Source organism: Aptenodytes patagonicus, chromosome Z (genome assembly GCF_965638725.1).
Source record: "Aptenodytes patagonicus chromosome Z, bAptPat1.pri.cur, whole genome shotgun sequence".
Classification (NCBI taxonomy): domain Eukaryota; kingdom Metazoa; phylum Chordata; class Aves; order Sphenisciformes; family Spheniscidae; genus Aptenodytes; species Aptenodytes patagonicus.
The window spans coordinates 718,692-733,129 of record NC_134982.1 but is presented as its reverse complement, the minus strand read 5'-3'; the positions used below and the strand labels follow the sequence as shown (position 1 = coordinate 733,129).

At 39.8% G+C, this 14,438-nt stretch overlaps 1 protein-coding gene across 2 annotated transcripts in view; it reads right to left on the bottom strand.

The window, feature by feature from the left end:
• Nucleotides 1-1,170: 1,170 nt before the first annotated feature.
• The window catches only part of LOC143172534 (phospholipid-transporting ATPase IC-like), a 45,602-nt gene continuing 32,334 nt past the window's right edge, over nucleotides 1,171-14,438 (bottom strand). Inside the window, exons 17-29 of one of the 2 annotated variants that reach the window (XM_076362098.1) lie at nucleotides 13,879-14,067; nucleotides 13,038-13,150; nucleotides 12,378-12,542; nucleotides 11,923-12,034; nucleotides 10,720-10,795; nucleotides 9,771-9,903; nucleotides 8,301-8,586; nucleotides 7,310-7,533; nucleotides 6,275-6,358; nucleotides 5,067-5,312; nucleotides 4,672-4,810; nucleotides 3,438-3,568; nucleotides 1,171-2,562 (exon numbers count right to left, since the gene is read on the bottom strand). In XM_076362098.1, the coding sequence (XP_076218213.1) occupies nucleotides 2,332-2,562; nucleotides 3,438-3,568; nucleotides 4,672-4,810; nucleotides 5,067-5,312; nucleotides 6,275-6,358; nucleotides 7,310-7,533; nucleotides 8,301-8,586; nucleotides 9,771-9,903; nucleotides 10,720-10,795; nucleotides 11,923-12,034; nucleotides 12,378-12,542; nucleotides 13,038-13,150; nucleotides 13,879-14,067 (2,129 nt within the window). In that variant the 3' untranslated portion in view covers nucleotides 1,171-2,331. The other variant, XM_076362097.1, reaches the window with a different exon arrangement.

The following is a 14,438-nucleotide window of genomic DNA, read 5'->3' as shown; positions in this document are numbered from 1 at the left end:
CCGCCCTACGCTGCCTGAGACGCACCGGGACCTTTCTTTTTCACTGGTGCCTGTTCTTCCCCAGATAACGTCCTCACCGCGCACGGGGAGACGCGGGGGAGATGTGTTTTGAATACCAGTTTCCAGCGCTTCCACTGCAGGCGCTTCGACTCGACATGGTCTTCAATCTCATCGTGGCTTTCCACAAACTCCCCGTTCACGTCTTAGATTCCACCTGCGATCGCGCTGGGACACGGCCACTAGACTGCCGGCCATACACGAGAAGGGGTTCCTCCAGCCCCTTGGGAAGCGGGCAGGAGGCGGCCAGCACTTCTGGAAGTTAACTGCTCCCAACGCGCCATGGGCTCCATTAGCGGTCCTTGCCCCCTTCCCGCCCGCCGCAGGCATCTCTGCGGCAAGCGGGTACGAGAACAGGCCTTCCTCCAGCAGCAGAGCGAGGAAGGCAGCGTAACGCCAATCGCAGGAGCGAGTAATACGAGAACAGAGCACGAGCTTAGACAACTGACTGAAGTCATGCAGCGGTAGAGGGATTATAAGAAAAGCTGTTTTGAGGAATACCAGTTCTTACCTAGAAACTTAAAGTCTTCCTTTCACCTTCTCCTAGTTTGAGACTATGGAAAGCGTGGTTCAAAATTAAGTTGGTGTTCGTGGTTCTGTACTGGATACCCTGTCTTTTTGTCCAAGTAATAAAACAATCTCTAACACAACAGAGTGAAATCTGCTATTGCGCACTTTGGTAATAACAGCAGGAACATCTCATTAGGGGATGAACACTGCGGTAGGCTCAAAGCCTGCTAGCTTTCAGGCTCCCTTCTCATCTACTTTTTCTTAACCTTCTGGTCACCCTTCAAACAAACAAACCAACCAACCTACCTTAGCTAAAGCAGCTTTGCTTTTCATGACCAGCCGAAGACAATCATTATCTATGACAAATGTTTGTCTTTAGTAAGTCTCATTAGAAATAAAAGGAATATACCCACCTCAATTTACATATTTAATATTTTAATATTACACCCGGTTTTAGAGTCCAACACGTGATGGGGTTTGTTTGGGTTTTTTTCTTTTTTTAAAGACCAACCCCATCTGTCTTGATGAGAGATTAGTTATCTCTATTTCCTACTTAAACTCCACTCACACTTCTATTCTTACCCATATACTTAAGAGAAGCTGTAAACTTTAGGATATTTATTTGCATTAAATTTTTGAAATGTACATTCCATTAAACAGCAGCTGTATATCATGATTTTCACTATAAAACCGCTTCAGTAATCAACCTTAGTCTGGGAGTTGGAAGTAGACAGAAGTGAAACATTAATACATCTCAACTTGAAGAGTAGAAGTATGTGCAAATGTAAAGAGACTCCCATAAAAACACTTTTTACATTGTAAGAATCGACTCACTACAAGCAACTGTTTTCTATTTATCCATTATTGACTGCTGTATCTAAAACTGAAATGAACAAACTTTTGCCAGCTCAAAGGGCAGCTTTCCAGAGATCAGATATATCTGTTCATAAATATACTGTGTAAGTAGACACAAACATACTCTAGAGTTGGAAAGAGAGACCGGCAGAGAAACAGACAACAGAGGGGGGGATTCTCACTTGCTAACTATTGACTCAGATCTCTTTATTCCGGGGGAAATAAAGGAATTGGCTATGAAAGGAACAATGGCATATCACTCATACTAACAAGATGCAAAGAATGATCTCTCTCGATTTAGTGCAGCAAGCTGTAGTCAACTGTTGAAGAAAGGAACAGAAACCACACCTATAAGTGTCAGAATTCCTAATAAACTTTAGTCAGTGTCAGATTTTATCACCAGATATCTCTTATTCTCATCTGAACTTGTACAGATGAGATTATCTAGGGCCCTCTCAAAAGACTGATCATCTGATTTGCCATTATGACTGTGCAATTTAATGAAATGGCGCACACAAGGTAACCACTACTTAGCAGTTTGCTTTCAAAGACAAAATATGAAATGTAGCTGCAGTTTTATACCAACATATTATTAAAATGTGAAAAAGGTTTGCAATTCCAGGCATCACTAAAAAGAAAAATAAAATTACAATGCTGGGTTTTCATACCCTAGCACACATATCCTTCACTTTCACATTAAACAGAAATCAGTTGCACAAGGATTAGTAGCTCCGTAGAAAACTCTTGGCCTTGCTATGTTTCCAGTAGTCCAAAACCAGGAAGTTCTGTGATAAAACAAAAATCTTCACATCCTTATGCTATTTGGTTAAAAAAATATCCTGAGTTTGTTTAAAAAATAACTTTTGTGCAATTACTGGGATAAAAAGCTTCTCTCCAAAATGCAGTAAATCAGCTTGTTTCACGAGCATCTCTGACTTCTGTCACACTGTTGCCTAGGACTGCATCTAACGGAGCCCGTTTTTTCCGTATGCTGCGTCCAGAAGCAATAAGATCAGCATACCCCCGCTGATGGGAGAAAGCATAAGCAGAACGACGGCCAGATATCCCTCGGCGAAAAGCACTCTGCCTTCGCTTCCACTGTTGTTCTTCTGCCATGTATTTCTTACGGTTCTTCTGAATCTTCATGCATGCAAAGACAGATTAGTTTATGGATTACAAGGGAAAACAGCTTGCTTGCATTTACTGTCTGGGGAAATAACCTGATACTTTTTTACATCCTTAAACTGCTTAAAAGGAGGGTTCTCTTGTTTAAGTTTGATTTTGTTAGAAACAAGAATATATGCAGTAACGCATCAGCGTTTCAGGAAGACTTACTGTATTATTTTGAACTTCATTATTTTCATTTACCTTTAAATGTCTTTCATTGAAGTGGATTGAAGGTATGTAATTGAAAGCTGTTCCTGTATTCTCAGGCTGACACTTCCTTAGTATCTTTTTAAACAGCACTACCACAACTTTAACTATTTTCATACCCATATGCTATTTGCCAGCTCAAGGCAGAACAGAAGCAAACAAAAACTGTCCACTATATTCTGACAGATAATAATAGAACTCCAACACAGCCCAAATAAAAACAAAAGTCAGGCCATCAGTAGCTTCAAAGTAGGCTTCTGTGGTTTTACAAAGTCAAGTGCTCAGCCAAGACAAACGATGAATTAGCCCACACTGAACTGTGTGCTTAGCTTGTACACGTACCTCTGCATCACACAGAAGCACACAAGGAAGATACTGGGAATTAAGAACACATCAGAGTGACACTCTGCTTTGGATGGCAAAACGTCATAGCACCAGTCTTCACCCAGCTAGAAGGCAGGCTCGGTCTGGCCTTTGGAAAGCCCTGCTGCCACCCTCCCTGGCCACAGGACCTGAGCTCCAGTCTCATGTAGTTCTCCCTAGGGCACAATCACTTTTTTATCTCTAACATTAGCACCAATACTGACTCCTGTAAATAAATACATGCCAAATTAACTGAAATAACATAAGACTTTACTCACTCTGTCACTTTCTGAAGGCCAAATTGTCATTGATAAGAAACGCCATGCCACTACAGGAAGTAAGCAAATAGCAATTGATAAAATGATGGTCAGCCAGAGGTATGGTTGTCTCAGAGCATTTGGAGCAGTTCCTAGGAATAAAAAGAGCAAAAATTAGTTTATGACATGATCAAGTAAACTAGTTATAAAGCACAAATAAGATACTAAAAGCCACAGCTTCTTTCCTGAAGACCTAATGTTCAGGTATTCTGTTGTGTATCACAACATCAAGCTTTTATTCAGAGACTACTATGAAGAGAGCATAACGGGAAAGAATTTTATAAAGCACTTCGATTACGACGTATCCATATTCATGTCAAAGCCCTTTTAAGAGTTATGGGAGGCTGCAAGACAAACGCTTGGCTGAGATGCATGGCTTTTGTCCTGCTTTAAAACGTGCAAAGCAAGGAAACTCCTCCCAGTATCATTGGCATGTATGTGGTCTAGAAAGCAAGCGATATTTAGTAGCCAAACACCCAATCTCATAGAACTTTCTATCAAGCTAAGTAGCAGTCACATCTTTATAAAATTCTGAAATGCATAAAGTATTCAGGTAGAAGGAAGCTATAGAAGAAGTGTAAAACATTACTAAAGGTCAAAGAAAAATGTTCTATTAGAGGCAACTACCTTTTTTCAATTGGGTTCAGCTTAAAAATGAGAACATAAAATTGAGGGGGTTTGTTATTTTTGGGAGGGATATTTAGATCCAAGGCAACATAAGAAAGATTTGTCACTATGAAAATTAGAAAACACAGTTTTCCTCAGAAAAAAATTTCCTAATGGCTGCTACTTACACCTCCCCAGACTTCCAGCAAAATCCCAAGGAGCTGCCAACAGCATTTGGCTCTGTCTTACTTGATCAGTTTGAGCAACTTGGCAAACACATACCCTGCCAGATCATTGCATTCCCTTTACTTTAAGCTGCCTCGCCAATTCTAACTTAGTTTTCATTTGCAGACTCCTACTGCTGGGCAACGTCAAGTTCCAGCTCGTTTTCATTGAAAGAAAATAAATACTCCAATAAAGCAACCTGGCCCCAAACATAAACAAAACCATTCCTTGGAAGTAAACTAGTATTTAACATCATTTCCTTTCACAGGCATCAGGTTCATGTCATGATATTTTGGCCATAGTTCTGCTCAAGTTACAAAGCTGTATGAGACAGGAACAAGAAACACAAAACCCAAGGACTGACCTGTGAACTGAAAGCCAGAAGGAAAGAGAACGTGGATTCCAGCACTGTGGAAGTCAAATGTGATACCAAAGTAAAGTGCGATACTGCCAAATACTGAAAAAGCATTAACAAAAGTCCAATAAGATGTATCCAAGCCAATCTGAAAGCAAACAAAAGCTCCAAATGAGTTTATTAACTCAATATAATGTCAACTACTCTGAAGATTGACAGCGTTTTGGTCAAGTCATCTCTCATCCAGTTACACGTCAGTCAGAGAGAGCGAGCATCAACAGAGAAGAAAGAAGGCAAAAAGGGGAAGCTTTTTGCATATTGTTATGTTTTTAGTAGACAAACTTAGAAACATGACCAGAAAGTGTTTTCAGAGCAACAGGGATCAGGAAGCTAAGCTTACTTGCCTGAAAATTGACGACAAATATAAGAGAAGATGCTGCTGTGACAGCAAATGACTGATAATCTGAAGGTGCTTCTCCATCTTGTCCCATAGTTTTAAGGTAAGCTCCATATGGTATGAAGAAGATTATTAATGAAGTTATAGCTCCATGAAGCAAACTTAAAAAGAATTTCTTGTAATTAAAAAGTAAATCTTTCTGTCCCAAAACATACAGCCTGGGGAACCGAAGACTCAATTTGTCGCTCACATCCTTAAAAAAGGGGGAAAAGAAAAAAAAAAAAAGAAGTTGCTGCAATTTCTTGTTCTCAGTGTGAGCATTGAAGAGTAAAAAGCTCAACTATGAAGTGTCCCAAAGGAAATGGCAGATCTCTTTTCCTTTTCAAATAAGCAGCGTGGGCAGCAGGACTTTGCACAGAGTAATGCATGCAACTAGGAAGAACCAAGTCTGGAGGACATCTCTCACAAAGCTATCACGTATCCCATTTCCAGGATTCTAAGTTTTTAGCCCATTATTTGCAAAGACAAGAATGTCCACAGTTGCACAGCTCTTCACAGCTATGTATTGTGTTGGAGTCCTTTCCCTACACGGTGAATAAGCAGAAGATGGGGGCTATCATTGCATGTCCTGACTTTAAGTCTCTAACAAATACTCAAGTGAGAGCTTAATTTGGTACTGAATTTCTTTCTTATCTGTATCACAAAAGAAAGCAGAAACATTGATTTGCCTAATCAGCAGGTAAGCCTTGTATGGAAAAACAAGCAGAGAAGGCCAAAAGCACTTGTCCCACTGAATTAAAACAAATGCTACACACCAAGACTTCCTGTCAAATACAGTCATTTAAAATTGTGCAGTCCCTACATCTTCAGCTCAGAAGGGTAAGCAAAGAATATCTTTTCCATTAACAAAACCACCAGTTGCTGTGCTGTGTGAATGATGTCATGGAACAGCAGGCATTTAGAAATATTTTTAACAAACATTACTAGTACTGAAGACCTCTGACCCGATTAACTTTGGCTATTTCAGTAACCCTCTGCTTATTGTCTCTTGTATTCCTCTTCCCAGTGTGTGAGGTAACATTTTTAAAAACCAGAAGACCAAACAAAACCCCCAAAATGCCTTGTACATAAAAAAAAGCAACCAGTTTCAGTGTAATTAAAGACTTGGTATTAGATGCCTTTGGATTAATCTGTTGTTAACAACATGGAGAATACCTGGTCAAGCAAGCCGACTAGCAGAACCGGGAGACTAGAATACAATACATTGTACAATGTGATGAACCAGTCTTCATACGCTGTCTGCAAGAGGAGGAGGAATTTCAGTAGTTAATGATTTATTTTTGATTACACCTTTTCCTTCCAATTCCTGAGAAAATTCACATATGCTCTACTATAGCATTAAACTACCTGTCTCGGTGTTTACCCAAAAGGCAAGCAGCACCTTAGCTCAAAGCTCTGTTGAAACTATTTTTAGCCTGTATTAAGCTGCCCCACTCCTTACAAACCATCAGTGTTACCTGACCTGGAACACTATCAAAACTGAACACCTCATACTAAGTGTCAGTCTGGTTTATAGCTCTACTTGTGACCGTGATGAGCACTTGGCATCTCACATACAAGTTTGGGAACCCTGGTTTCTTTTTATGTGGGTTTTTTTTTTTTTTCTCTGTCCTAGGCATCCACAGTTTCCCTCACAGCAAACAGCATTGACCTCAGGCAGGGGTGCTTGTCTGTGACTGTGGCCCTGACCCTCCCTGCTGGTCCATGCAATGACATCTGCCTGTCTTTTGGTTATGCCCATGGAGATGCATCTCGACTCTAAGTCCTTTCAACACATGTGAACTTCAAACGCTGCCAGTTACAACAAGCACATTTCGAGCCATTCTAGCCAGCAGTTCAAGATAAAAAAAAATTTGAGTTTGGTTTCCTACTGACATATACACACACCATCTCACTTCACCTACGAATATCTTAAGTAGCACCGTTGGGAAAGGTTTCCCAAACCGCTATGTAACAATCTCTTCCTCCCCTCCTCCCTGTACAATCATGATACTGACTTTAGTCTTCTGAAATCATAACCAACTGCTTAGCTTGTAACTAACTAGCTTAGTAGTCATCACCTATTCTCCTGCAGAAATTATTGATGATAACTTTCGGTTCCCATCATTTCCCAGGTTAAGCCTTTGCTATTCTGCACTGACAAAAAGGAACATCCGCTTCTTAATATTACATGTGAGCATGCCTTCTTACCTGGGCAGAAAAGCCATTAAAGAATGAATACCAGATGTGGACTAGTGTAAAAGCAAAGTTTTTGTAGAAAAAATATCTTAGAAACTTGCACATCCTAATGTAAGACCATCGTCCGTGGACCAGCAGCAGTCTCTGCAGGTAGCGGAATTGCCCAAAAGAGTAGTCACTTGACATGACAGCTTGCGTCCCTTCTTGGCCACTGATTCCAACTCCAATGTGGGCAGCTAAGTAAATGAAACAAACACCACGCGCTATGTTGAACAAAGGGAGAGGAACAACATGACCAAGGGCAAATCTTCTGCCAGTTCCTGTTCTCTGCTTCAGGTTTTCCTGCCTCATTTTATTTCTGTATACAGCACAAAGGCTGCATTAAAGACTAAAACAACAATGTGTAAGCCCTTCCTTGCCCTGCTATTTACTGCTCATGTCTCCACTGTCGCTTGGATTCTCTCTCAGTGCTTGTTCCATCAGAACGGGCACTGGGAAGTTTGACCACGGGAGAACTAAGCAATGAGACAAAGCAAGCAAACCCCTGAATGAACTGGCCAGGCAGTTTACAAATACACTCCTAACAAACCATATCCCAGACGTTTCTTTCTCAGTGGGATTTCTCAGGGAGCAGTTCAAAGAGCGCCAGTTGCAATACAGCACGGCTAATGCCTCCAAGCAAGGGGCAGCTAAGCTATTGCTTTGTTCTTTATATTACACTTTTGTAACCCACAACATAAGAACAGATGTAATTCAAGTCCCTTCTCAGGGAACGTCTACAGAAAAAGCTAAAATACATCAGCAAAAACCACTAACCATTTCCTAAAGGGCTTCCTCAAAAAGGGAAAGCACAGGCATAGAAGCTAACAAAACCCAAGTGATGCTAACGTGGGTGATGAAATAGATGGTAGAGTCTTCTGAGCAAAGAGTAATAGCAAAGACACTGCCGAAGAACACCCAGAAGAGATCTTTCCTACCAAGAGAAGTTTTACAGCTGCCTTACTTTTAATCATGTTTACATCATTGGCACCATCCCCAATAGCCAGAGTAATAGCTTTCTTGTATTTCTTCACAAGCTCAACCACCATGGCTTTCTGCTTTGGAGTCACTCGACAGCAGATCACAGCCCTGCATTCGCAGGCCAAATCAACAAAGTTCTGCTGCTGCTGTTCTTTGTAAGCTTCAGCCCTTCTTCTCTTCTCAGTTTGCCTTTTTTTCTCTTCTGCTGTTCTGGGGAATTTCAGTTTAAGTTTCTTTTTCTTCTTTTTCTTCTCTAGCAGGATTTCATTCTGTGTAACAAAAATATTTTATGCTTCCTTCTACACTATTTCAAATCGCACTACGAGTACTGCCTATACAACACACTTAACTTCATTATGCTCCCATCACCCATTTATAGCATTTTAATAAAATGCTTGTGCAGAGGAGTGAACGAAGAGCTACGAAACCAATGAAAAGAATGTACTTGGTGGGATTAACAAAAGCAAAATGCTTGTATTTAGTGTCACAGCACTTTTGGCAGAGTTCAAGGAATATTTCTTCCAATGGGAACTAATTCACTTTTGAAAATATTCTGGTATTTAAACTTCCCTCTCTCCTATTTCCCCATCTCCTAAAGGAAGCACGACGATGCCCAATACATGTGGAAGTGTCCTATAAATACCTGGGTTAGCTCTGGGGCAGTTCAGCTGGAATAGGGGGTAACAGAGACCTGCAACTTTATCTGATGCTCCTGCTAGTTTACCTTTAGGCATCGCCAGCCTGCTTCCTATGCCTTCTACACGTACAGATGTACATTTCTTTATACAAGATAAAGGTTTAGGGCTGGAACGCTGAAACGTGGCAGATGGTCCTTAACTGTTCACCGACTTTCTACTTTACAGGTGTCTGTAAGAGCAGCCTGCCAACAGGGTGGGTAATAGTCACTGCATTACTGCTAGTCACCTCTCTGCTAAAAGCTCTTTTCTGCTTTCTAAGCTCCTGTGAGAGCACTATATTGCAGGACTGAGCAGGAAACTGGTCTTTTGTTTCTACCCTTTCACTCCCATCTCTCATTTGTAAGTACGATTTCTGTGCCTATACTGAAGCCATGCATCCTGTAGCACTGGCAGTATCTCTTTTTCATTTTTTTTTTTTCCATTAGACCAGAATCCCCATGAAGAATAAACACACTGAAAATCAGACTGTGCTTTTGCAGGGGTTTGGCTTTACTTTGATGGCAGCTACCAGGGTGCTTTGAAAGGCCCAAAACATTCCTTATTTTATTGAGCACTACTTTTAACCTTCAAAACCAAAAATATTTCTGAACATAAATATCAAACAGATATGTTCAACTGGTGGCACAATGGCCAAAGAATTTTCATTGACTGGTTTAGCAAAGCAGACAAATGAACAGAGTCCTCAATGAAGGACACTGTGACTTGGTGGTACCCCCAAAATCTCAAATACACAGGAGAATATCTTTTGTACATACCAACCAGGAGCCAGTGATTATTAAAGCACGATCTCTACTACCCTGGAAGAAGGGCTCGTTCATTCTTAGGGAGGAATGTGTACTCGATCCAGCTCTGTTCCTTTGGTTTTCCAACCTAGTTTGAAGAAGAGCACTGGAAAGAGAGGTGGTTACTATTACAGAAAAATCAAGGATAAACTTTATGCTAGATCAGTCCCAGACTGAAAATCTGCAAGAAAGAAGTGCAATACATGCTGCAAGGACTTTTTTTGCCATATATTAGGTGATGTTCTAAGCAGTGCTAGAGCAACAGTGAAAAGAGGAGCACACTGGTTTGATGTCCTTGCTGTTCTGCAAATAAGGAAAAATTTGGAAAAACGAGTCAGGAATAGTTGTGACACTGCTACAAGGCCCTAGTTCTTCTCCCAGCCCCATATTGTTTTTCCTTAGGTCTAACCATTTTGGCAAATTCTTTATGACTAAGCGCTGAATACCTTGTGATCCATTGTGTTTTTATAGCATAGGTCTGTACTGCATACAGGAGCATGGGATAGGGTGAAAGACCAGCTGGGGTAATGCTGGAGTTCAGGGACAGGTAGCAAGAGCAAAACCTGGCAACTACTCCAGTTTTGGACTAGGGAGAGACCTGCTTAGCCCACTCCAGGTGGGCTCCAGACTTGTCTGAACTACAGGACAAATTTAATGTCAACAGTTGTTGACCTAGAACGTCAACCTAACCTCCTGCAAATAGGATATCACCACCTCTACCCACAATTAAGAGGTTGCCTTGTAAAATTACAATTCCATAAAAAGCAAAGAAACAGACAATGTACAGCTGAACAACTGCCAAGAAATACTGTTCAGTCATTGAAGAGTCACTGTGGGATAAACCAATGTTACTGCTGGGTTAATTTTAAAAATTGAACATTTTTAATTCCCACAAAAGAAATCCTTTGTGCTTTTCACTTGCCTGATATCTTCTCCATAGCAGATTGTTGTCTCATCTGTTAAGAGTTCGCAAGAAAATCCAATGTTTTCAGCAGTTTCTACAATAAAAAATAAGAGAGGAAAGTATTTACTTAAAGTTCTGTCATGAGTGACTGTTGGGAGCAGCCAGAAGTACCTGAAGTTCTTTTAAGTAATTTTTGAAGTTATGTTTCAGTACGAGAAGTTCCCTTTCATTGCCACAGTGTGGATGAACAGGGGAAAAAAAAAAAATCATACACAGCACAGAGAAGCTAGGGGAATGCTTGTTGATTATTTGTCATACAACAACTGTGTGGCAATGAAGGCGCAGTGGGCAATGGATTTAAAGTCAACAACAGGGAATTATATTTCCTATGCAACATTTCCTATGAAATGTACATTACTGTGGGTGCAATGCATTGTCACAAGATGTTTTGAATGTAAAAACTGTTAGTGACCTGGAAAAGTCTATCAGCCAATTTGTGAAAGGAAGATCTACCAGGGCCTATTTAACCTAATGGTGGAGATGCTGTCTCCATGTCAGAGAGCCATTACACCAAAGGCATTGCAAGAATCAACCACAGGGTGTGCCACAGTATCTTGCCCTGTCCTTACTCCAGATTCCTTGAACCAAGGCTGTTGCCAGCATCAGAGAGATGCTGGTCTGGCTGCACCTCCATCCAGGCTGTAGTACAGCCATTCTTACTTAAAAATTTTATGCCATTTTTTGAACTGACTTAACAAAATGTGTTGCCAGACTGCAGACTAGCAACTACCAAAAGAAAAGCAAATCAGTCTCTGTCAGCAGCACTTGTGATTCTTTGAAAAGTAAATTTTCACTGTAAAAAGACAGGTTTTGGTACCTGCCCTCAGAGCCAAGCAAGCCTGATGTTAAAAGCAAGTTGTCCTGCATTTGCTTTGCATTGGGAAAAGCAGTAGCTGGATATTTCCCTATAGAAGGCAGTCACAAAATCAGTCATCTAGGCTAATCTGTTGGAGGAACAGAAGTTACACAGAAGCCCATCCCAGAAGAACAGCTGGGATTAAATTTTGCATGTTGTAGAAATTCCTTCAGTTTTGATTTAAATGGACTTTCATACTAAGCTTTTCTAGAAACATATGCTTTATTTCTAGTCTGCATTTGTCCCAGTTTATCTTCTAGCCCTTATCCTGTTTTTACTAGCTCTTTGGCTGTAAGTAACCCCACCTTTTTTGTCACCAGTAAGCACCCAGATTTTAATGTCTGCTTTTGAAAGTCTGGAAATAGTTTCTGGAACTCCATCCTGTAGTTTGTCTTCAATAGCTGTCGCACCAAGTAGCTGGAAGATGTTTGAAATACAGGTATTTAGTAGGATAAACATGTATGGAACACTGCTTTATTTTCAGTAGAGAATGAAACTATTCTGGATACGTCTTCAAGCCAAGGATTCAGTAAAGACAAACTCTTGCATATAGAAGTGACCACGCTGAAATACATGTACTAAAATACATTTTCCTTCATTCTATTAAACTCTAAAATTTGGCGTGGCTCTAAAGCCAATAAAATACTGAAAAAGATCTAAATCAAAATGTCCTAATAAACAAGGATAATTTATTTGCAAAAAGATCTGTTTATTCTTATAAAAGAATAAAAGTACACTAAAAATTTAAAGCTTGACTTACAATCAAGTTATTTTCTATTTCCTCATATACTTTGTCCAGAACTTCATCACGATTAGTTGTAGCTACACTGGCGTCCACAAACTTTTTATTCCATGCTTCAAATTCATCATGACTAATGTCTCTATAGCACAGGCAGAGTGTCCTAAGAGTTTCATTTGCAAAAATCTGAAAAATAATTTTAAAAAACCCAAAACACATATCCACAAAACAAAACTCTTCATTTGCAATCCAAACATAAAAGAGTTAAGATCATAAGCATTTGGTAAGTCTGATAAAACAAATCTGACTGCGCGATTAGTCCTGAGTATTTCAGAAATGCCAAAAATTAAATTATAGCTGACAAAGGCAGTCTGAACTGAAAGACTAAAGAGGTGACAAACAGAACAGAGTGTAGTGATCTGGAATACTGATAACTATGGAAAAAAGCACGTAGACAAAATTTAAGTTCACTTTTCATGAAAAGACAATGAATGCATTTTTAAGAACATGCATGAAAACAACTATTGCTTTGATTATTTCTCAGGTTTGGGATGACTTGTAGAACCACTTATAGGTCTGCACTTGTTTTAATAGCTTAGGAAAAGGAAATTAATAAAATTAGATTATAGTCAGAAATAAACAGTTTTTAATTTAAAAACAGCATATAAAATACAGACGTACATCTAGTGCTTCTTCTGTAGCTTCTCTCTTTAGATTCCTTGGGTGCAACCGTTCATAAATTACTGTATCAGCCCCTTTACAATATAGCCTGATATTTCCACCTGATTCTCTTACTGTGGAGTAAAATATGAGAGGTTGGACAAAATGTTAGAGTACATTTAAATAAAGGAATAGTTTCAGATTAGATTTTTCAGTCTACTGCTGTTAAGTACTAAAACTACAAGATCATGTTTCTTCATCTCTAATATTGTTCAATTAAGTAACTTGGTTGACAAGTAAATTTTCTCTTCTCTTTCATGACAGGAGAGGATATTTAAACTCTCAAGGATTATGTTTTTGATAATGGTTCATACAGTATTAACATCTCACTTGCCCATAGCAACTGGGCAGAGACATACACTAGAGATATGATGCACCACAATTATAGCCTTAAAAACAAACAGATCTCTAACTGATTCAAGACTGACTTCTTTAAAGATAGTTGAAATTAAAACTAAAGAGCTACCTCAACCTGCATTATCCAGTGTTCCAATGGCTAGAGGAACATACAACTTGTTTGTTCTCTGGGGAAAAAGGGGAATAAATAATCTTTGCAGCATTTCTTCAAGCTTCTACTCAAGGTACCTAAGATTGTCTTCAGCAGAGGCTACGTCTGAACACCAGGGCTGTCTAGCGGACTCATTTGCACCTAAATACAAAGCCTCTCTTTTGCTATACAGACCTATGTGGATTAAAATCTATCAGAGGGCTGTGTGTTACACAGCAACTTTCTGTGCGCATACTTTTTCACCTATGAAATACAAGTGACCTTTTCTATAAAGGTTGGTTGTAATCAGCTTACCAATGACAGACATGCGTTTTCTATCACTGTTGAAATCCAAGATAGCAAGGACATCATAAATTTTTTCAATCCCCATTTCACTTATAGTGATGGTATTTTGTGTTCGTGAAAGAAAAACATAGCCAAAGTTTCTGGCCGCTGTAACCAGGGCCCCTTCGTCTGGGGAAGCTGCTTGGTAATTGAGCTGACCTGTGTCATTGAAACAGTGAAAAGAAGAGAAAGCCAGGATATACCTGAGCATTACAGGGGCACTCGGACACCACAGCTAAAAAATTCACACCCATTCTTTAGAGTACTTGAGAGCTGGACATGTAATGCCACATCCTTTCTTTTTCCGAAGTGAGGTCTAATACACTGCTGCAGCACTCAGTAGCAGTGCACATAGAGGAGGGGGACTATGGACCCCCTCCTTTTTGTTACGTGTACTTTCCAAACAGGATAAGTCACTGAATCCTCTTCCCTCCAGGTACAAAAGCAAAAACTGTAACTTCTCTGTCTCAAAACAAATATAACTTAAACATCTTAATTTCTCAACACATTTGTTTAAGCATTTTCAAAGG